At 40.2% G+C, this 22,845-nt stretch overlaps 1 protein-coding gene across 1 annotated transcript in view; it reads left to right on the top strand.

Annotated features, from left to right (window-relative positions):
• SYNE2 (spectrin repeat containing nuclear envelope protein 2) overlaps positions 1-22,845 on the top strand; it is a 174,126-nt gene that overhangs the window by 50,648 nt on the left and 100,633 nt on the right. Inside the window, exons 29-47 of the mRNA XM_058860814.1 lie at positions 337-935; positions 1,553-1,732; positions 2,662-2,812; positions 4,566-4,724; positions 5,426-5,587; positions 8,013-8,114; positions 9,384-9,584; positions 10,522-10,687; positions 11,323-11,435; positions 12,224-12,426; positions 12,784-12,903; positions 13,010-13,298; positions 13,665-13,834; positions 15,161-15,470; positions 16,165-16,317; positions 17,141-17,497; positions 17,991-18,119; positions 19,077-19,238; positions 20,274-20,420. Coding sequence (XP_058716797.1) covers positions 337-935; positions 1,553-1,732; positions 2,662-2,812; positions 4,566-4,724; positions 5,426-5,587; positions 8,013-8,114; positions 9,384-9,584; positions 10,522-10,687; positions 11,323-11,435; positions 12,224-12,426; positions 12,784-12,903; positions 13,010-13,298; positions 13,665-13,834; positions 15,161-15,470; positions 16,165-16,317; positions 17,141-17,497; positions 17,991-18,119; positions 19,077-19,238; positions 20,274-20,420 — 3,873 coding nt within the window. The remainder of the gene's footprint in view (positions 1-336; positions 936-1,552; positions 1,733-2,661; positions 2,813-4,565; positions 4,725-5,425; positions 5,588-8,012; positions 8,115-9,383; positions 9,585-10,521; positions 10,688-11,322; positions 11,436-12,223; positions 12,427-12,783; positions 12,904-13,009; positions 13,299-13,664; positions 13,835-15,160; positions 15,471-16,164; positions 16,318-17,140; positions 17,498-17,990; positions 18,120-19,076; positions 19,239-20,273; positions 20,421-22,845) is intronic.

Raw genomic sequence — 22,845 nt, 5'->3', positions numbered from 1 at the left:
CCTGTGCTCTGATGTCCTGGTGTGAAAGCCTGCTGCTTTCAGTCCCAGGACTATCATCATCCTTCTCTCCTTCTTGTCTGATTGCTGGAAGGAGTCTTGAGCTTTCTGTAGTGCTGATCAAATTCCCTGTGTGTGGAATACCATTTTTATTTGATTACTTTGTTCTTTTTCCTTCTCTCCACTGACATCCAGAATAGATTTTCTATCGTAACCACCCTGTTTAGCATACTTTTTTACTGCTTTTATAATTTGGTTTTCAGTTATAGGTTCAGCTTGAATGCAGGATATATGTTTTCTTTCACTTGCTAACACTTTTGGTCATCCTCTCAATTTCAGGAGTTGCAGAGATCCATATTAAATCAGATTGAAGTGTGCAAACAATTGGAACACCTAGACAGTTCAGCAAGGGATGAATTTAATCCAATAGACCTGCAAGCTGCAAGCAAAATTATGATTTACTATCAAAACCAGCTTGAAGAAATGAGCCATAAAATGCAGATCCGTGAGACAGTTCTTAAAGATCTGGAAGTTTTTATGGCCTCCCTGAGGAAGATCCAGTCTTCCATCAAATGTCTCCCAGATCCCCCAGATCAACCTGAAGTACGGGGAAAAGCTTTGAGAGAGGCTGCACAAGAAGTTTCTCATATGGCAGAAGAGGCGAAATGCTTGGATGAACGCCTGAAGACTGTTGATATCTGTTTGGAAGATGCTGAATGTGGTAGAAAGACTTGCTGTGAAAACCTTGTTCTGACTTTATCTGAAGAGCTAAATGCGATTTATGATCCCCCAAGTGAGCAGGTGCTTACAGAAGAAAAAGACTTATTCAAGACTTTTTCCAGAAAAAACGGTGAACTCCTTAAAAACATTCAGGATCTACGTGACAGAATTAACAAAATAGGCTTGAAGGATCCAACAATTCCAGCTATTCAAAAAAGGTGAATTATTTTTTAAAGCTCTTTTAATTTCATAATCTCAGTGGAGTCAGCCTGGGTCCCCTCTGCAGGAGAGCACTGAAATTGGAAGTATCTGTGGAACATTCACAGAAGCTGTGAGTTTATTTGTTCCATCACAGCCTAAAAAAGGAAGCCTTCTCAATTTTTTTTTCTTTCAAATTTATACATTTTATATATGTTTGAAGCAGCATTGAGGCAGAAAAAGTAGGAGATTGGTAATTGTGATGTTAGTTCTCAGTAAGAAAACTCAGACAGGGAGATGGGTCCTCTTGCTGGGCACTGATGCACCTGATCTGAAACTCTGCAGTGTAAGATGGACAGACTGCATTCTTAATACAAATAAATTTCACTGTGTTCATACAGACCCAACTGCCCTTCAGAATTTGGATTATTTTCTCACAGTGCTGAGGTCAACATAACTCATCTGAGGGCCTGTGTCAGATTACATGAAATGAAAATCAAATTAGACTTTTTATGATGTCATTTAATACAGTATGTGAAGCTCAGGATGAATTTCTAGGGAACTTAATAATTACATTGTGAGCCAAATTAAAGGCTAACTTTAATATAAGGCTGTATTTCATTTTTTTCTAATAAAGGATAAAATCATTAACAGAATTGGAAAAGGAATTGGATCGTGCTGCTGCTGAAATGAAACCTATGCAAGAAATTGCTAATAAGCTCCGACAGATCGATGAGGAGAAAGCAGAGGAAACAAATGAGCAGTGCAGAGTTACAGAGAGGTTATGGGAGGATACAAAGCTTTTGCTTGCTGAATGGTAAGGAGGAAAATTGCATTTTAAAGTAGTATCGTTTAAGTAAGAAGTTTGCTTGTGAAATCAAACAGAAAAAAAGCCCTAGACCATACCTTAAAGGTATAGTGGCAGATGTTGCCATTGTTACTACATAAATCATTAAACCAAGAATTTCACATGGAGGTTTGCAGCAAACGCTCATGAATTTTGCATCTTTTTAAAGCATCATTTAGCAGGTATGCAGTCATGTGTTGGACTTAATTGGTATCCAGAAGAATAACCTGGCTGCTGCTGGGAATGCTGTGTCTTCTATATTTGCTGGGAATTTCCTGCCAGCACGCTGAAAAAGAAAAGACAAACTAAAAAAATGGAAAGGGACAGCTGGGAAAACAGCTCCTTATGCAGCAAAATAAAGGGAGCTTGGTTTGATAACTCTGTGAGGGTGGGGACTGGGAAAGGCTGGGGTTGATCACTCAGGACATCTGTGCTTCAGATATGGTTTTTGAGGATGCCAGAGGCTTTGCATGGGCTGGCACAGTTCTGGTTAGTTCTCATGGCATGCACAGGTGGGAGTAGCCTGTTTTCATACCCCACTGAAGGACGGGCTGATGTCCATCATCCAGGCTGCTGTGAGATCTGCTGCACGTGGTATTTCAGTTTACTGGTGACTGAGCTCACCTTTCTGGTGGAGAGGATCCTTTGAACACAACTGCTCACCACAGTTAAATGTGGATCAGAGACATATGATGGTGAAAGGCATTTCTCATTCCAAAAACTAAATGGATACTGCACATTACTACAGGATTTAAGACTGGTACAGTTCATCACTCCTTTTCTCTCATCCAGACATACTTGTCAAACTCCCCATGTGTGTGAATATAGAAGGAAGCAGACAGGGGGTTGAGGCTGCAGGTTTATGCTTAGGCCATAAATAATGCATCTCTTTTTAATAGCCAGGAGCAGTGTTCAAGGGTTCTGGAGCTCCTGAAGCAGTATCAAAGCTGCAAAACGAGTCTGACCAGCATCATCCAGAAACAGGAGCTTGTGCTTTCCCAGCAAACTTCTTACATGGGGAAGGAAAATTTGAACAGACTAATAGCAAAGGTGAGTGACAAGAACTTAGGAGAAAGGAAAGAAAAGCCTTTCCTGGGAGCATTCAGATGCAGGGTTGCCCTTGTACCCTCAGCCTTCAGGGCAGATGTTAAGGTCTTGCTTTCACTTTGACTTCCAAAATACATTTAAGGACTCCATATTTTTGTTTTAAGTAGACTTAAGTCTATTTTTTCCGAGTGAATCAAAGTCTTGTTAATGGAAAAGGATTAAAAAACCAAAACCAAACCCTATGGAAGAACTAGGATCCAGTATGAAGATGAGATTACATCCTGTCCTTTTGCTCCAAGCTGTCTGTGACAGCAGTGAAACATTTGCAGTAGCTTTTACATTACTTGATGAGTTACTCATACTGAATGAGCAGGTACTGCTGGACACCCCTTCATTTAGTTTAAAGTTTTCCACCTTTTCAGTCAGAAATGTGACAGCCAACTTCTTGGCTGAATGAATACAGCTACTGGGTATTGTTGTCCATGGTTAATGGATTATTGAACACCAGAGTGTCCATCACAAGCATTTTACTGCACAGGTTTCACATACCCTGGTGTATGTAACTGTTTGTTGAGATCTTGTTTTTAGGCTTTCTGATGAGGCATCACCCAGAAAATCCAGGGGTGTTTGCTCTCAGGCAGTGCCTGGGCTGGTTACATTTAAGAAGGAATGGACATGGTGTGGTGTCTTCCTCAGGCGATGGGATGGTGTCTGCTTGTGCCAGCCCCCTTTAGCTGGGGCAGGGTCTCTTCATGGTCCCACCAGTGAGATTTGGGGCACCTTGCATCACCTGGACTCCTGCTGCAAGGGGGACATTGCCTGCATATCCCAGCCCCTGCTTGTGTGGAGATCCCTCTCTGGGGAGAGCCCTCCCTCCTCACCCTGAGCTGTGCTCTGAAATTGCTGTGGCACAGTACAGGCATGTCCTTGAGTGCTGATGATTTGTTATATAGAATTATACAAAATAATGGCAGGGAACTGCTTTGTTTTGGTTTGTGAGAGCAGCTCTGCCATCCCTCCCCCGAGCTCAGTGCCCGGCAGGGTCGGTATGGGAAGATGCAATTTCCCAGGATGTCTGTGGGAAATAAGGAGAGAGCTGTTAACATTAAAGTGCCTAGCACTAGAGGTCAGTGTTTCTTTTCCAGGAAGCTTCCATGTTGTTTGTAAACACTGACGTTCCAATTAAACACAAAGAAGCAGCTTGGTGTTTAAATAGAAAGTAGGAGAGAGATGTTTCATTTTCTGGCAGTGACATATTTGACAGTGTCTGTGTTTAAGTAGGATTTAAGCTTATTTTTTTTTTTTTTGTAAATAGTTTGAAACCTGGGGATTAGAATGCAGGATATATTTTAGAGTTGTAATAGTATCTCAGATGATTATCACATTGTGCATTGTTTATCTCTGTAATCAGAATTCTGGATGTACAGTCCCCTTGGATCTGACACTTAGGACTTGAAAAGCAAATTGTGGTTTTGGCTCTCTTAGAAATAAATTATCCATATTCCCACTCAGCTGTTCTGCAGCCAATAACAGAATGATATGGGTTTCTAACAGGACAATATTCCTGTCAGCATAGCAGGGGTATAACAACACAGGATGCATTCCTAGTCTCATCATATTGTATGAAATAGATTATTTTATGTAATGCTGTTGTTTCTCTTAAGCAAAAAATTCCCAGCAAATCAGTTAAAAAATATTTTGCTGAATAAACAATCATAAGCAAATATGCTCACAAATATCCATGTCTTTTTCACAGATTGAAGAGGCAAAAGAGGAATTTAATGATCACTCTGAAGATGTAGACAAAATAAATCAGATCTGCAAAAACCTGCAATTCCAGCTGAATAAAATGAGAAGCTTTGAGGAGCCCCCGTTCGAGAATGAGGCTAACATTATTGTGGACAGATGGCTGGATGTATGTAAAAAGTAAATTATCAGGGTGGTCTTATCTGATATGCATTGTAGTAATTGATTCTGACATGGGTGTAATATTTCGAATAAATTAAGTGCAATATGGCAGAGATTCTTAAGAGATAAATCCAAGTGTTTACCAGAGCAAAGCTTGCAGACTATCTGTGGATGTAACATTTCTGATCTCTCAGGTAGTTTATATTGTCGGTACTCCTTGGTGATAAATAATTCTAGAAAATGCAGAAAGGCAGTATTTGTGCTTTCTGCATGAATCTGTAAGCTTCCATAACAGCTCCTATGGATTTAGACTTTGGAGGGAATCTGGAAAATTACAGTGCTGGTGCTTTTGGTGAGAAATGTTCGCCACTGTCGATCTAAGCAGTGCATCAATACTGAGATTAAATGGTATTTACTGGGAGTAGATAAACATTAATGAGCAAGGCTCCTTCCTAAACCTGCCTTAAAACTGGCAAGCTGCTGTTGTGATTGGTATGTTTGGTGACATGTGTGGCAGGGATTTAAGTATCTTCTCCATGACCAGTTTACTGTGAAGACACGAGATTTTTTTTTTTCCCCCTTTGCCGCTCTTATTTTTGTGAGTGGTTTCATCTCACTCCTATTTTATTGTGCTGCTTTTGCTTTTAGAATGTAACTCAACATTTTTTGAAATCTGTGTATGTTTTCTGTCTGTCAATCTAATGGTAGATCAATGAAAAGACTGAAAACTACTGTGATAATTTGGGAAGAGCTCAGGCTTTGTGGGACAAACTGCTGAGCTTATCTGGCACAATCGATGCTTGGGCAAATGCAGAGCTCAAGAATGCAGAAGACCATTACCTGACTGAGGAGGACCTCACTCAGCTGAAGGTAATTTAAATAGAAATTTTTACCTTTCCTTTATACTGTAGTGATACAGGCTTTGGGCTATAAACATGCACATTGCATAGAAACACCAGCAGAGGAAGTTGTAACATTTGCAGTTGCATCTGCATGGGTGGTTTTGCTAAGGGAAATTATTTATTATTTATTGCCTTTATTTAGGGATCCAGGTCTTGGCAGCTGATGCACAGGTGGTGTATATGTGGAGTAAATGGTTTTCAATCAAATGCTGTGTTGTGCTGTACAAACAGGGAGCAAAGAGAAGGCCTGTAAGGCTGTAGCCTGGAGTACAGTGGAGCACAGAGAAGAAGGAAAAGAGTGTTTATAGGCTGATGATTAGTTTCCCAGGTAGAAATGGCCTGTCAGTGAAGATGCTGGAGCCTCGGGGACAGCTGGGCAAGGCACAGCTCCAGGAGAGGTTTCAGAGGTGGTTTGTTTTCCCCCTGTCCCAGTGTGTTCCTCACTGTAACTTTTTGCAGCCTCAACAGAGTGGCTGCTGAGCATCTCCAGGGGCTGCACATGGGCAGGCAGGAGCAGAGCCTGGGCTGCCCTTGCCCCTTTGGCACAGATTATAACTTCAATTCTCAGTATCAGGGTGCAGCTGGGTGTAAAACCACTTGCACTGGGTCTGTGCCATTGAAAGCTTCATTTACAGGGATGAATATTTTAATTTCTAACTTTAGGGCCACACTGGACCAGCTCTGCTGTTTTGTTGTGGTGATAACCAGTGTCCACTAAGAGAAAATAACTTCCTGCTTAGAGTGATTTAGACATAAATACATCGCATATTCTCTTGTTTGAAAATTTGCAGGCAGTTTTTCCTCAGTGTTTACAAGCTACAAATGGCCTGTTTTTTATTATGGTTGTTTGCAGCTTTCCTCCTACTGGTAGCACTGCTCATTTGTTTTAATTTGCAGAGCAGTAGAAAGCCAAGGTGCTCTTGGTGTATGGATCTTCACCAGGAAACAGTGACATATCCACTGCCCAGCAGTGGATATTTTTTCACATCATTGTCTCTACCATTGTGTTGTCAGAATTTTCCTGGAGTAGTTTAGGGCCCTGGAGGCTCCAGTAAAAATGTACCAGCTGGAAAATGTAGTTTTAGGGCCATTTTGTTACCTGGAAACTGCTCGAGTCCAGCGTGATGTGACCGTGCCCCCAGCGTGACTCTGCTCCTCCTTAGGAAGGGCTGTGCTGGAGGTGGCTGCACTAAGGTTATTCTGCTGCTTCCTTCTGAGAGATAAGTCTCAAAAAAGGAGGGAGAAGAGGGCAAGAGACACAGAAACCATATTCCCACAAGCAATTATTATAAAGCAGAAAAAAAGGAGAGAAAACTGAACCCAATGTGGTTGAATTTTTGTAAAACGATTCCAAGTGCAGAGGGCATCAAGTTCATGTATCACTTTATTTTCACTCTTTTTCTGTTGATCCTTAAACATCTCCGCATTTATGATAATTCTAAAGATTAATATTATTATAATTAATGTTAAATATTAAAATAATATTAAATAAGGATAATAAGAAGCTAATTCAAAAGACCCCCAACTGTTGCAATGTGTATCACGTTACACAGGGTTGAAACCCAGGGTCTATGTGAGCACCCAGCAGAGCACTGGTGCACATGATTTCAGGGAGCCTGTCACAAAAGAGCAGAGCAGTGAATTATTGGACAGTGTATTTAAGGATAATTTCAGTATAAATAATGTGAAGGAAGTTCTGCTTTCCCCTGTAGCCTCTATGGAAATGCAAACTCTTTCAAGAGCTGCAGCACATGGATGGGTTCTGATGATTGCTTGTACAGAGACTACACAAGGAAGGCTTTGTCCTCAGGGAGCTTGGAATATTGATTGGGAATGTGAGATAATGTCATTGTCCTGTTCTTAAGCTGAAGCTGACATTTTACATTACAAGACATTACTGACTTGTTCCAAAATACATTCAGATGTGTGGAGGTTTTTTCATAGGCAGAGGGTTTACATTTAGGAAGTATTTACAGCATGTGTTGTGTTTTATCACTTCCTCACTAAAGCAAGTTGACACCAGGATGCCAATTTTTGCCTTGAAGTCTGTGACATCTGAGAATATCCCTTTTAGTAGAAGCAGCAAGACATAAATGCAAAATTAAAGTTATTTTCCTGTGAATTTACTTTAAGCAAAATAATTAAGATTCTTATATATATATAGATATAGATATATTTGCATTATCAGCTGCTTTGCCTGAAAAATAGGGTGTTTCTGATTTGAATACAAAAAATGCTTAATTGCTAAAATGAATATCAGGAAATTAACAAATAGTGACATCTCTATATGCCAAAATGAATAGTCAGAATATTTTAATATCATTTTCTAACATAAACACAGATATTTAATTTTCAGGGAAGCACAGTTACCAACGTGTTTTTTCCACCTTTAGGCATGCTTACGAGTCCAAGAGCAGAAACTCCAAAAATTTGACAACACGGTGGCCGAGATAGAAGAACTTCTGAATAGTAATGAACCTCCATTGGAGCTACAGGTACAGAGAAGCTTTTACAGCTGATACATCAATACTTCTTACTATAGCCCTGCTTCTAGTATTGCCTTTTGCTACAATAAGTTACTGGTTTTACTTACATCCACTCAAGGAGAATTGGAGGCATTTTGTTGCCAGTGAGCAGTGGTATTTAATTTCTTGTATCTCTAAGCTGTTAGAGGTTGTTAAAACCAAACCTGTCATTTTAAACACAAAGGTCTTTCTCACTTCTGTGCCTTTTTAGGTGCTTGGGCCAGCTCAAAGAGGCTGATATCAGTGATACCTGGTGTTTAGCTGTTGGTCAACAATAGGGCAAAATGGACCTTGTCACCCCTTCGGGGATCCCCTTTAGGGAGTTCAGCTTTACTGACTGTCAGTTTTAAACTCTACCTTTGCCTGGACATGGCTTAATGTAGCTTGGTAATATGGAGTTTCTTGCACAGAGTGATGTTTACTGTGGTGTTTTCCTTTGGGGTATCACCAGGAAATCATCTTTCTGTGTTTGTTTAACATGGCAAAGAATAAATTCTTGTTTAAGACTGCGTTAGCTTCCCTTGCTCCCGTAGCAGTTCTGTAATCACCCTCTCACAGTGCCTGTCACATGCACCTTGAGCTTGACCCTGTTCAGCTATTTCTGTGTTTATCCTCAGCAGGCAGTGAACTTGAAGGAGTTTCACTGATCTAAGGAGCTTAGGGAAGGACTCAGCAGCCTTGTGCATGCTCTGCTCCTGGAGAGCCCCAGGCACCTGGAGTCCCAGGGTGGTGTTCCACCTTGTGACCCCACCCAGCTGCTGCCTCATGTAATTCAAGGATGAGGTTCAGGACCTGCTGCTCCTTAGTGAATAGTCTCAACCCAGAGCTCCCAACCTCTCTGCTGGCGTTTTTTGGGGCCATTGTGCGGAGTTTCCCCCAGTGGAATCACTGCAGGGGGATGTATTACAGAGAGAGCTGCCACCCTCTTTTTCATGGCAGCCGAAACTCCAGTAAGGCCTTTATCCAGCTCAGAGTAGGCACTGGAGAGAATGACAAATAAAATAAAACAGCACCAGTAAAAATGCTAAAAAAGATGAACTGAGATCACTCCTCCTCAGAAAAGCAGAACTTATATGTTTTTCAATTTCTGGAGTGGGAGGGAAACAAATCAAAACAAACTGTAATTGAAACATCTGGACCTCAGATCACTTAATTTCTTTTTATTTCTATCATAGATTTTCGTAATGTACTGGGAAATCAATCTGGTATAATTGATGTATGTTTACTTCCAATTTTAAGGTCATCAGATCATCTGTTGTGCAAAAAATGGAGCTGATAAAAGAGCTCTTGTCAGCCAAGCGAGGGACCAGTGAACTCACCGTGAATACAGCAGAGCTGAAGGGAGACCTTGATCTGGCCAAGACACAGATTGGAATGACTGAATCACTTCTCAAAGCTTTATCTCCTTCAGACACCTTAGAGATCTTTACCAAACTAGAGGTAGCATGCCGCAGATTGTGTAAATTTTATCCATTTGTTCATAATTTCTCTCTCTTCATCATGTAAGTGTTCATCCTGTGTAAATTGTAGACTGCTGGAATAATTCCAGTGAAGAGCCTGGCTTGAATATTTCCTTAAGCTGCCAGAAACATTGAAGAAAAGCCTCTTTTTACTGGAATTATCAGATATATTTAACCCTTGCAGCTGTTGGAAATGATTAATCCTAGGCACAACAGCAATATTGCCACCAGGATATGTTCAAGCAGTAGTGCATGTTTGGATTGCCTGTTTTCCAAGACTGGGTAATATACAGAGGATGCCTTTGTGCCACCTGATCCTGACTACAAGGGGAGCTCCCAGTAGCCAATTTCAGCCAAATATTTGCTGAAACTCAAGCTTGGAGGCTTAGGCTGGCAGGATTTAAACCTCCTGTGGAGCAGTGAGTGGATTATGTGCATTGTGGGTGTCAGACCTCTAGTGTTTGGGGCAGTGAAATCCCAGCCATTGGAGGAAACATAAGAGTTTTTAATTAATTCTCTAGCTCACTCTAAGCTACCTTTAGGCCCATGTGGTGTTGACACACAGAATAAGGAGTTTAGGGGGTGGAATGGCAGCTGAGGCATTCTAGTTTGTAAGTGTTACATGCTCTGGAGCACACAATGGCACTATTCACATATCTATTCTGTGGGGTTATGTGTGCATACAGGTGTATCACACTGCTCAAGGAGAGTTTAGTGCTTATACCTACCTACTGATGGCCTTGTTAATGCCAATACCATTTAAGAAATCATTTTGACAGACAGGCAGGGCTAAACCCTTTTGCAAAACTCTAATTTGTACTAAAGGAGCTCTGTACAGTGAACGTCTGCTTGGCCTTCAAAACTAACTTTTTAAAACTTCTCCTGCTTTGTTTTTTGTTGGTTTTTTTTAACCTTAGGAGATACACCAGAAAATTCTGCAGCAAGAACACCTTGTGGCATTACTCCAGGAAGAGACAGATTGTCCTGATGTGGATGAATTAAATAAGCAGCTGAAATGTGTCACTGATTTATTTAATAACAAGAAACATGTGCTTCAAGATCACTTTATGGGTGTTTTGAATCGTAAGTGAACACATTTCAATTATTTACCTTTACAGGTTTGCATTGACCACCACTTTCATGACTTAAATGACTTTGCATTTAAGACATTAGATAAAGAAGTGTAAAGCATAGTTCAGGAACAATTGTCAGAGTATTTAATTTAAAAATACAGAAATCCAATGTTTTGATTTTTTTCCAGTGATTTCTTAAATTTAAAATTAGTTACAAGAATAAATAGTGTTTATATATAATAATAATAGTGTTTATATAGTTTTCTTTGCTTTAAGCAGACACAGAATTATGCAGGTAGGAAATTTGGCCCAAAGATAGTCTCATGTCTTCAAATGTTTTTTAAATAGTATCAATCTGTGTGGAAATGAGAAAAGTTTCTACTAGGCTATTCCAGATCTTGTTTACCCAAACTGCTGTGACTTTTCTGTTCTCAGGGAACAGGTGTGTTGATTGTCAACCAATGTTAGCTGAAAAAAAAAAAGAGCTGCAGAATTTTCAGTCACATGTTCTGTAGTAAAAAGCAACCTTTGACAGTAGCACTGATAAATGTAATTGTAAATTGTCTGAAATCTTCATGTTAAACAGGAATTTCTTTTACTGAATGCAGTTAATGAAAAAAATTGGAATGTACCTTTTTATTTCAGGTCAGTGCAAGAATTTTAATGACTGGTTCAGCAGCACTCAGCTGTCTCTGAAGGACTGCTTTGAGCCCTCAGAAACAAAACCCATACTGGAAGAAAGACTACAGAGGCTAAAGGTAAAGTATTAAAATATTGTTATTACTAAAGCTGATTGTTCTTGGAGTGTTGCTCTTTTTACCCACGAGACTATTCTTGGGACTGAATTCAGCTTGCAGTGGTTTTATAACTGGAGGCTGAAAGAACATCTCATATAGCTTAAAGCATTAGGAAAACAAGGGCAATGAAAATAAAACTGAATTGAATTGAAATTGAAATGAAGTTGTCAGTGCTCAGGTTCAGACAACTTGGGCAAGTGAGAGACAGGACAGTAGTTAATCAAAGTCAGTGAACCTTGACCAAGTACTTCAGAGAGCAAGGCTGCAGAAAGTCAAATATGTAGAGAATAGCATGAAATTTGACCCCCAATGGACTCACATGTGAAAAAATTGCATTTAATTTGTTGTAGCAAGATTTTCTCTGCAAATCAGACAGAATGAACAGAAAACAGATGGAAAAGCCACAACATCTGCAAGAAGCAATCACAGTTAAGCAGCAGCAGGAGATAGAGTGATGTCAGTGCTAGATTTGGATGCTGCTTGCCTGTTTCTGTGTGAAACAGTACTGTAGAGAAGAGAAAACAAGTAATCAATTCCACTTTCTCCTTATTTTACAAACAGCAGCTTTTCCATTTACATATGCCATAGTCAGCAAACTGTGAATTAACATAAATTCTTTTTCAGGAGCTGAAATTGCTGGAAAAAAATACTGGTGGAGATAACAGTAGCTGAAAAGCTCTTGTAACATAAATATCTATTACACTACAGCAAATTTGACAAATGCATCTTGTGCTTGTGTTCTTTTTCAGCACTTCCTAACATCTGAAGGCAGAGATAGAGACATCCAAGAGGTTAAAGCTTTATTGAATAAAGTGAAGCCTTACTTGCCCAAAGCAAGCATTAACCACCTCAACAGTCGTGTGAGAGATCAAGAGGCAGAACTACAAAGGTTGATCTCCAAATGCCAAAAACGGGAGAAGGAGCTTGGTGCCTCTCTCCAGCAGCTCAGTAGGTAGGGAGCTAATCTTGTCTGACATTTTAATCACAAGTGTTATCAAATGATTCATTATTAAACAGCCATAGGGAATGGCAAACAACCATTCTTTTTACAAAAGATGGTATTTTAATCAAATGTTCTGTTGTATATTCCATGTGGGGTTTTTTTCAATTTCATAGCAGGCCTGTGTGGAAATTATGGACAATTTCAGCGACATGAGCAGAGATAGTTAAAATTAGGCTTATGTTCAAAATTGTTCTTGATTAGACACTCTATTTATGTTATTTTTTTCAGCAAAACACTGCTGCCAGCAGTTTTTAGCCATGTGATGCCTCTTATTTTGACCTGAGTCTCTATTTATACCTCCTTTAGCCTTGAAGAAAGCAGCATGGCGTTGGAAGAATGGCTCTCTGCTCAGGAGGAAAAAGTGAAAGAGATCAATAAAGATGATACAGAACTTGAAAATATCTATAAAACATTATTAATGCAGAGGTACTGGGTTTTTTGGTCTCTTTCTAAGAACTGTCTTCTAAACAAGATTCTTCCATGTTGTTACAACAAATTGATGCTGATTAATTTTTTTATTATTATTTTTCAGGAAACCATTTGACTCCCTGGCTCAGCTATCAAATTCCTTGAGGGAGGCTGGGCTGGCAGAATATGAAACCCTTTCTGAAGCCAGTAATCTTATTAGTAGGTACCATGCACTGATAACACGTGTCAGTGAAATGGCAGGGAATACTGAGAGACTTCCAGTGGAAGGACAGAATTTTGAAGGCCTTGCCCAGGATGTTTCTTGCTGGATCAAAAAGCTTGAGGAGGCTCTCAGTAAAATGAGTTCACAAGGAAGCAAGTTGCCATCAGATGAAAGGATTATTCAGATAAAGGTATTGTGTTAAATATATTCCTTTTTCACGTTCCACCTCAAGCTAATGCTTGATGAGTCAGTACCACCTGAGAGATACTGTCACTGCTCATGGGCTATAATTTTGTCATTTTAGCATTTTTTTTAATTTGTCAGCACAATATGGGTCTTCTTTGTAGAGAATAATGAATAAATTAGCTTAATTGTTCCAGACTTTGAAAATTAGATGATCTATATGTTTATGTGTCAGCTATGTAATATATCAGAAGAAGACTTCTGTTGTCTTGAACAGCAGTGTGAAAAGTATGAAAAGAATAATGGTAATACCTTTCATTTTGTAACCAAAAATAATTGTGTATGCACTGCTTCTGCTTCTTGTTTAATACAGGAAATCACAAATCTCAGAGATGAAGGTGAGGCCAAAATACAGAGCATGGTGGCTCTAGGAGAAACTATATTGAGAAATGAGAAAAATAAGAAGCCAGAGGTTCAGCAGACTATTTCTGAGCTCCAGAAAAAGTGGGAAAACATCTGTCAGATGGCCACTGAATTTAGCAGGTAATGTAGAATTTGCCAAGAAGCAGTTGGTATATTGACTTTTTTCTCTTCTTCCTGCATCTGTTCCATTAATTTTCTGTTCTTTGGGAGCAGAATGAGATACCCACATAAATAGTGGTATTTCTGCAGAGATGTGGAGGGGCAGGTCACAGCTTGGCCTGAATGGTCAGGTGGGGAATAGCCAGAGATCCTTTCTGGTGTGGCCATGAATAGCCAGAGAATCTTCTCTTTCCTCCTGTTATTATTGAGGTCTCAGTAAAAACAGCACAAGAGGTGCTCAGGAAGATGGAGCATTGGATCCAGCACAGCAGAATGCAGAGCATCCTCTTCACACTGTTATAGACAGGAGAGAAGGTGCTCTGCATGTCTGAAGAGATGCTCAGGACCTTGCAGGATCAGGTTTGTGGACAGCAGATGTACCACAGGAACAGCAGCAGTGAGAAGCTGGAACAGGGAACTTGATGCAAGAGCACTTCACTTATGTGAGGCTGTGCTTTGCTTATTTGCCAAAAAATACGAATGTTGAGGGGCAGAACCCAAAACAATGAAGCTTTGCTTTTGTCCTCAATTATCCTGTTGTACTTTACAGAATTATATCCAGACTATCTATTTGGATTTGTTTGTGTGGAATCATATTTTTGAATGTTGGCATTTAAGTTCCATCTGGAAGATATCTGAGCTTCATCACTAAATGTGAACATACAAATGTTACTTCTGTCTCACTGCATGCTTCCTGTGGACAAATGCAACCTGTTCACCTGCAGCAGATCAGCATGCATGCTTATAAAGCACACAAAGAGAAATTCAATGTAAAGGTCAGGAAAGTAATCACTGGATTGTACTAACGTACCCCATATTGTAAATGCTGCCTTTGTTGTCTGTATCTCTAAAACACTCCCCCGCCCAACTAAATGTGATGTGTGTCTTCCACAGAACATTCCCTTTCAGGAGGCTGTCATGGGAAGTCAAGGAAAGCAGACTCATAACCATATTGTAGTTTCTTGAACAGAATTTCTACTGCAGTGAAAAGCAGAAGAATACTGAGCATAAGCATCACATCTCAGATGTTGGAAACTGTGGGTTTATAGGTTAAGGTTTAAGAGGGTTAGTCATTTGTCCTGCATTTAGGTCCAGTTCATCTGCAATAACCAGTGTTTTTCATCCCCTTGAAAATTCCATTCTGATCAGTAATTTAAGATCTGGAGAAAAAAGTATTCAGTACAATCAAGTTCATTCTAGTGGTTGACTTGTTCACACTTTGACATTTTCTAGGTAATCAATACATTTGGTTTTTTAACACTATTAAACACAGCATTTTTTCCTTAGCCCTCAAGAGCAACTTCAGTGCAACAGGGAGCAATATGACCAAAGCAAAGAAGATCTGAAACAGGCTCTAATGGAACTGGAGAAACAGCAAAAGGAGATTTTTGCCCTTCAGCCTGGTTTGGAGGAGAAGCAAGCTCAGGTGGCAAACTATGCTGACCTCCTGCAGAAAACAGAAGCCTTGACTTGCCAGTTTAGCAAATTGAAAAGCCAGAAAGAGCATCTACAGGGCCACACTGTCGATCCCTGCTTCACAGAGGCAGAATGGTCAGAATTAAAACACCAACATGAAAATCTGCTCAGCCAGCTCCAGGTTAGGACCTTCACTCTCTGTCCTTTCCTGTTGGTTGCACTTCTCACTGTTCAGATGTGGTGTCATTCAAGTGGGAAGGTTATGGGTAAAGATGGGAGTGGAGGAAGTTCCTCTGAAAAAGGGCAGGGAGTATCTCCCCCTCTCTCTCTGAGGGATAAATACTGAAACAACTGAGACCAAAGTAAGCGTGAAGAACATTTTGTGCCTGTATAAACAGATTTAGATAGCTGTAATATGGAGCATTTGCTCTTACATTCTTCAATCCACAGTAGGTTTTCTTCCTTTTGGAAGGATGAATTTGGAAAACATGTGAAAGGTTCTTTTCCAGCATCTTGCTTGTTCTTGGTTTCACCCAATGTAGTGCAAACTGCATTTGTACTGTGTGGCATTCCGTCTCTAATGTTTCATCCATTTTAAGAGAAAACATCCTTTTTACAAGTACATTTCTATGATATGTTAACCCTTATGCTTCCTGCTATTCATAAAAATTTTGTTCATGATGGGAGTCCATAATGTGCTGGGAAGAGAGCAAAATGGTTTTGTGTTCATCCTGTGGTTAACCAGATATTTTATGGGAAACAAGCAAGTTCATTGTGCTGGTGAGGTCCTGGAAAAGGTGTAACAGTCTGTGGATGATTGTTAGAGATAATGGTGAGCTAATCTAGAAACTTCTTGGTTTCTCAACATCATGCAGACATGGGAAAGCCCTGTTCAAGAGCACCAGCAGGTCCAGGATACAGTAACAGGCCTGAGCACTGAGCTGAAAACTGTCTCTGAGAAGCTGTCTGAGTGTGATGGTCCAGCAACAGAACAACCATCAGCTGAGCAAAATCAGTTAAAATCACAGGTATGTTGCAGTTTCTGCATCTTGGAGACCATCACATTTGTAAAAGAGAGCTGCTCATGGTGTCAAACCAAAAAGCTATGAAACCTTTCTAGAATAAAAAGTGTAATGTTCCTTTATCAAGATAACTTGTAGGACTCAAACCACTCTTAATGAAGTTAAGTTGGGGGGACCTTGGCTGAACAGGAGATTCAGGAGGAATTATCCTAGCTCAGGCATGCAGGTTGTTTAGGATTTTGGTTTTGTCCTCTTGGGGCATAATGAGGAAGGATATGATTAAATTTGGTATTTCTAAGTGTCCTTAATTTAGCCAGTTTGAAACATTTTTTTAAAAAAGTCAGTAAGCCAATTTCATTTTTAAGAAGTGTCTTTTGTGTAGAAGTAGGCATTCTTTTGCTTTTTGGCAGAGTGGAAGTGAGTCTTGTAGCTGTGGGCGTAGCTGTAAGCTGGAATCATAGCTCAGATATGGATAACTGCAATTCCCTGTCCTGCAGAACTTGCTATACCTCTAAGAAGGAAAAAGGAATAGGAGAGGAGGCAAGGGGGGAATTAGCTGTTCAGAGCTTGGAAGGATCATCATCCCAGTGTGCTACGGGATTATTTTATCACTGTAACGCTTTTAGTTCCAGGTGTTCTCTGTGCATAAAAATGGCTGACAAAACTAGTGGTAATTGACTTTCTGTAGCAAATAGGTCTGCATGTACCTTTCAACACAGTTTGTTGTTCAAAACAAGTATTTATGATTTTAGAGGCTGACTTAGATCTTGTCATTAGGTATACTGAGTGAAGACACTTTTCAAATAAAATGTTCTCTTCGTGTTTAAAGGAACAACAGGGACCACTTAGCCGATGTGAAGACTCTGTAAAGAAAAGTTTGGTTTTAACAGAAACTGTTAAACAAAACACCTCTTCACCAGAACAGGATTTTATTAAGGATGAGATTGAAACACTTCAAAGTGAACACAAAAATCTGGAAGAAAGACTTGAAAATGTCAAGCAAAAGAAGGAAAACATTTTCAGTGAAGCCCTTGAGTTAAAAGATGAGTTTGATAATGAAACACAAAAGGAAGATGAGGCAGATACAGTGCTGAAGAGAGAGACACAGATCACTTCTGATACTCAAATCTCTGGAAGGGAGACCCCCATAGCAGTGGAGCTGAAAAAGCCTTTGGAAATGAGCGATGTGAGTTTATTTGTTGACTATAACAACAATGGGAAGCTGGCTAAAGAGACATCTCAAATGTCTTATGTGTATCACATCCTTAATTTCACTGAAATTAAGCCTCCTATAAATACAAGTGTATAAATCAAAGAAGTGGAAGGAACTCTCATAACTTGTTACAGGAAGTCTGTAACAAGCCAATAACGTACTTAAAACAACAATTTTCCATTTAAATACAATTCCATTTAAATGCATGTTACTTTCTCTTGCCACTTACTAGAGCAGGTATCCTTGCTCAGGACAGGGAGAAGGTGTAGAGATGGGAAATCTGCAGATGCACCTCTGCCTAAGAGTTGAGAGCTTCTCTTAAACCAATGAGACTTGTTTAGAGCTGCAGCAAAGTATTTGTCCTGTTTGTTTTCAGAGAGAATAATTTTTACCATTCAGAGATTCATGTTAAAATACAATGATTATGGTAACACAAGCAGATTTTCTTTTCTATCATTTCTCTTAGGGTCAAGATGTAAATGGAAATATGTCTGAGAAAGAGAATGCTCCAGTTTTGGAGGAAAGCAGTGTATTGTCAGACAGCCCATTACAGGACATCCATCACAGCAAGGACAGATTGGGGCAGGCTGTTCAGGTACCTGACAAATATGTTTCACTATAAGTCAGTGTATATGTGTGTGTTCATTAGAAATCCATATGTAATTCCTTAAAATTTCTCATTTTATGGAGGCATGTTTTCCTTATCTGATGGAAGGAATGATAAATTGTGTTTTCTTCAAAACATCCCCTCAGCCTTGCTCTTGTCAAGTGTGCAAGAGATGAAAGTGATGGTGTCTGCAAACCCCCAGGGCTTGGAACCACTTTGTCCATGATGCAAAATGCACCACCTACCTGTGATTTCATAAAATCTATCACTAAATGGTTTGATTTGGAAAGGATGTTAAAGTCCATCCAGTTCCAACCCCCTGTATGGGCAGGGACACCTTTCACTAGGCCAGGTTGTCCTGAGCCCCACCCAGCCCAGCCTTACACACTGCCAGGGCTGGGAATTCAACAGGTTTCATCACTGCAGGTAATGAAAGGTCTCTAACCTGGAACTGCTGATTTTTATGTGACCTCAGGACACTAATGCTGTAAATTACTTGTAAAAATGTAAATGTGTGCAAGGCTGAGGGAATGATTTGGAGTACTCATTGACCTGACCATGGAGTAATAAGAGTACCTGGGAGAGATGACCATCAAAATATCACAGTGGAAAATGTCCATACTAGGATTTCTGGAGAAGGTGCAAAATCAATAATTACCAAATGTGTCTAATCAGAAACTTCTATAACCATATTAAAAAATCTTGTGAGCACTTATTCCTGTTAACCCTGTCCTGAAACTGCTTGAGAGTGGGTAAGATCCCAATATGGCAAACTGATTTAAGCAGGGGATTCCAGCTCTCTGGATTAGGGTTACCTCAGCCTTTTCCTTCATTCATTAAGCTAAAATGAAGATAGAGTAGACAGATTGTGGAGTGGGAAGTTTCTTAGCAAATTTTGTACTATGACTTTTACTGATTGTAAATATTTTGCATTTTTCAAATCAGGCAGAGACTGATAAGGAGAGCCCAGATATGGATAAACCTGACAGGATCCAAGAGAATATTCTGGACAATGCAGTTCTGGGTGGTAAAGCAGAACTGGAAAGACATCAGGATGGTGTTGCTATTGAAGGTGATCAATCTAGGGAAAAAACCCATCCAGCACAGGTAACTGGACATGAGATTACACCAGAGGGGTCGAATTTGAGGGTGTATGTATCCAGTTTAGTTGCAGGGGGGATGATACTACTACAAAATGAGTGAGAAAATCCTCAAGTTTACACTGAGCTACTTTTGTCTGATGTGATACTTAGTACGTGGTAACTTGTTTAATTCTTTCCTGTACATATAAAATTACTATAGAGGGAGGCTTTTTTCTTTAGTGATTAGCTGAAGATCATTCCAAGGGATATTATTGCATTCCAAGTCACCTGGATGTATTGTGGAATCTCCTGACCATTTTGCCTGAATACTGTTATTGTGCTTGACTTGCTTTCATTTGTATAGATGCCTTATTTAGATATTTCCTTTGCATGTGTGAGGTTGCATTTGAGATGCTGTGCCCTGTGTGGTGCACCCTGGCACAAGGGGAATTTTGACACCCAGAGTAGTGTTTAGGAGCTGGAACCATAATGACTGGGAAGAGGCCAAGTTCCTGTTGGAGATGAAAAGGCTGACAGGGTCTTCTTGCTGCCATCCCCTCCCTGAAGTGGAGGAAGTGTAATAGAGTCAGACTCTTCTCAGAATTTCAGTTTTAGCAAACTCTGTGAGATACTGAAACCTACATCCAGCAAACTTCCTGGTTACCCACGGGACTATCCTGCCTGGGTATCTAACTAAATACTCTCTGTCTACAGTGCAAGTCCTCAGGAAAAAGCTAAACCTTTAAAAAATGCGTTCAAAACTCTGTCCAGGAGCACACAATTTAAAGTCCCTGCTTAGAATAATGAAATATGAACAGTGTAGGTCAGAACACTCGCAATTTATTCTAAAAATTTATAACAAAATTACAGCACTGCTTCTTGTAAGTGGTTTCCTTTGCCATAACCTTGCTCACAGTAAATTATGAGGTGTAATTATGGTTTTCCTCATCTACCTATAATTATGGGCTTCATAGCTTTCTCAAGCACTGTAATTACTACTCAGCAGGTTTGATTAGAGCTTTCTGATTACTGGTTTCTTTTGTTTTTCTTACACCAAAAGGAGGAACCTAGTGATGTAGAGAATCAGTCATATAGAGAAGATGGGGGGCAGGTTCAACAGAAGCTGTGCCAGAAAGTTCAAGTTCTGGAATCTGCAGCGGCTGAGAAAGATGGTCTGGGGTCGAATCCCCCAGCTCCTGCACATGAGGTAACCACAGTCTGTTAGTTCAAGTGAAATGTGCCAGTTGTTCAATTTTTGTTTCCACATTGGTCTCAGCTGAAGGTGTTTTAAAAGATGAGACAATTAATCACATCAAAATCAAGACCATTGTGGATAGTTCTTATTTATGTCCATGATAATTCTGAACTTTATCCAAAGTCCTTGCCACATCATAATTTTCAGTGGTTCTGTTGAAATAAGAATTCACTCTAGTTTTTAGAGCCATCATAATCAGTCTTTATGATATTTAGACCTTTTTCTTTAAACTGTCAATCAATACAAACTTCTTTCCATGTTATTACAGTCAGTTATGATGGTTTTGCCATCAGAAAACTGAAATCCAAGGGTGATCCAGCATAAGAAAATAAATTAAATGGAGAAAGGATTCAAGCTGGGTTAATGAAAAGTTACATTACTCAATGACTTTACTAATTCTACTCTTCTTTAAGAGTAGAGGAGTTATATCACAAGTGCCCTGTGAGAGCTGATCTCGGACACCACATTCTTAAATTGAAGGTAGAGCTATATCTCATCTTCATGGTGAATCTGTAGGCAGGGCCACACAGGGCCTGTCCATGGGCAGGTCTTACCTGGCACTTGCACATCTGCTCTCCCTGGAAACCCAACAAAATCTCCCAAGGGTTTTGGGACTTTGAAGAAGCCCCTGCTGAATGGAAGCTAGTAGTGTTATTCCAATTTACAAAAAGGATGTGAGGGAAGGTTCGGTAAACTACAGGCTTGTTAGGCTAACATCAGTTCCTGGAAGAATTAGGTCATTCTGGGTGCTATTGAAAAGCATTTAAGGAACAATGCAATCATCATAGAATCATTTAGTTAGAAAAAGACTTCTAGGGCCATCATGTCCAACCATTTACCCAGCACCACCAAGCTCACCACTAAACCATGTCACCAAGTGCCACAGGTACACTCCTTTAAATCCCTTCAGGGATGGTGACCCACCACTGCCCTGGGCAGCCTGTTCCAGTACCTGACCACCCTTTTGTTGAAGGAATCTTTCCTAAAATCCAATCTAAATGTCAACTGGCAGAGCTTGAGGCCGTTTCCTCCTCTCCTGTCACTTGTTACATGGCAAAAGAGTCCAACCCCACCTGGCTACACCCTCGTGTCAGGGAGTTGTAGAGAGCGGTAAGGTCTCCTCTGAGCCTCCTTTTCTCCAGGCTAAACAACTCCAGACTGGTGCTCCAGATCCTTCCCCAGCTCCATTGCCCTTCTCTGGACACATTCCAGCACCTCAAGGTTTTTCATGTAGCGGGGGGCCTGAAACTGGACACAGAATTTGAGGTGCAATGAGAACATCACACAAACAAGCAAAACAAGTACACAGCAAGGTTTTTCTAAAAGTCAGGACATTTTTGTGTCTTTTGATGTGCTGATATTTCAATCTGGTGAAGTGGATTTCCTCCTTTCTGTGTGACAGCTTTGCTGAGTTTTAATGCTTACTTCAGTTCTGTGGCACTCCAGAGTCTCTGGAGATTAAATCTCATGTCTGAATTGATACAACTGTTTTGGATATGTACACAGAGAAATTGAAAAGTTTTCCAACTGACTGCTTCATGAGTGGCCTCTTCAGTTTTGACTGAAAATAACCTAGAGTTCAACTGAAGAGAACTATTCTTCTCTGATAATGTGTACTATGTGCTATATGTTTCTCACACTTGAAGGCAGATGTATTTTGCTTAGCTCATGACCCACAGAGGGACAGATGATAGCAACAGCTTACAAGTGATACATGGCTGCAGGGATAGCTGTCTGCTTCTAGTAAAACAGTGTCTAAAGCAGCAATATGTGAAGTTTATCAGACAAGAATTTTTTTACTGTTACTGATTTTAGATGTTAGTACCATGGAGAATCTCACACTGCAGTTATATCTGTGTATTTGTATGCAGTCACTCATATAAATTTTATGCAGATCACCAGTTATGGACAGGAAGTGGGAGATGGGAAATAAAGAAAGATTTTTAAGGGATAATAACATGATCCAACTCTAGCCTGTGACTTTTCATTTACGCTTTCTTTATATATTTTTTTATTTATTGCTGTCTGCAATAGCTGAAGGTGATGTTAAACCTTGGTCCCAGCCCAAGTGACTTGTCCTTCTGTCGTGGGAATCAGAGGCAGTGGTAGGAACTGGCTCTGGAGCCTTCTAATCCCTCCCCACCCTGATTGAGATGTGACTCCCTACTGCTCTCATCTTATCCAAGATTTTGGATAGCACCTGTGACAGTGGCAGCTGGGGCTTTGTGTCACAGCCAAGCTGCTTCATGCATGAGCTGCCCTGACTGTAGGGGTGGGGGACAGGGATGTAGCTTCCAGTTTCTGGGTCCTGGTTGATCCACAGAGGCTGTGGGGGAAACCACAGCAAGATTTAACAACCCCAGCATGGCTTAAACAT

This window comes from Poecile atricapillus, chromosome 1 (assembly GCF_030490865.1).
Source record: "Poecile atricapillus isolate bPoeAtr1 chromosome 1, bPoeAtr1.hap1, whole genome shotgun sequence".
Lineage (NCBI taxonomy): Eukaryota > Metazoa > Chordata > Aves > Passeriformes > Paridae > Poecile > Poecile atricapillus.
The sequence above is the reverse complement of the archived record's forward strand: the minus strand, read 5'-3'. Positions and strand labels throughout refer to the sequence as shown.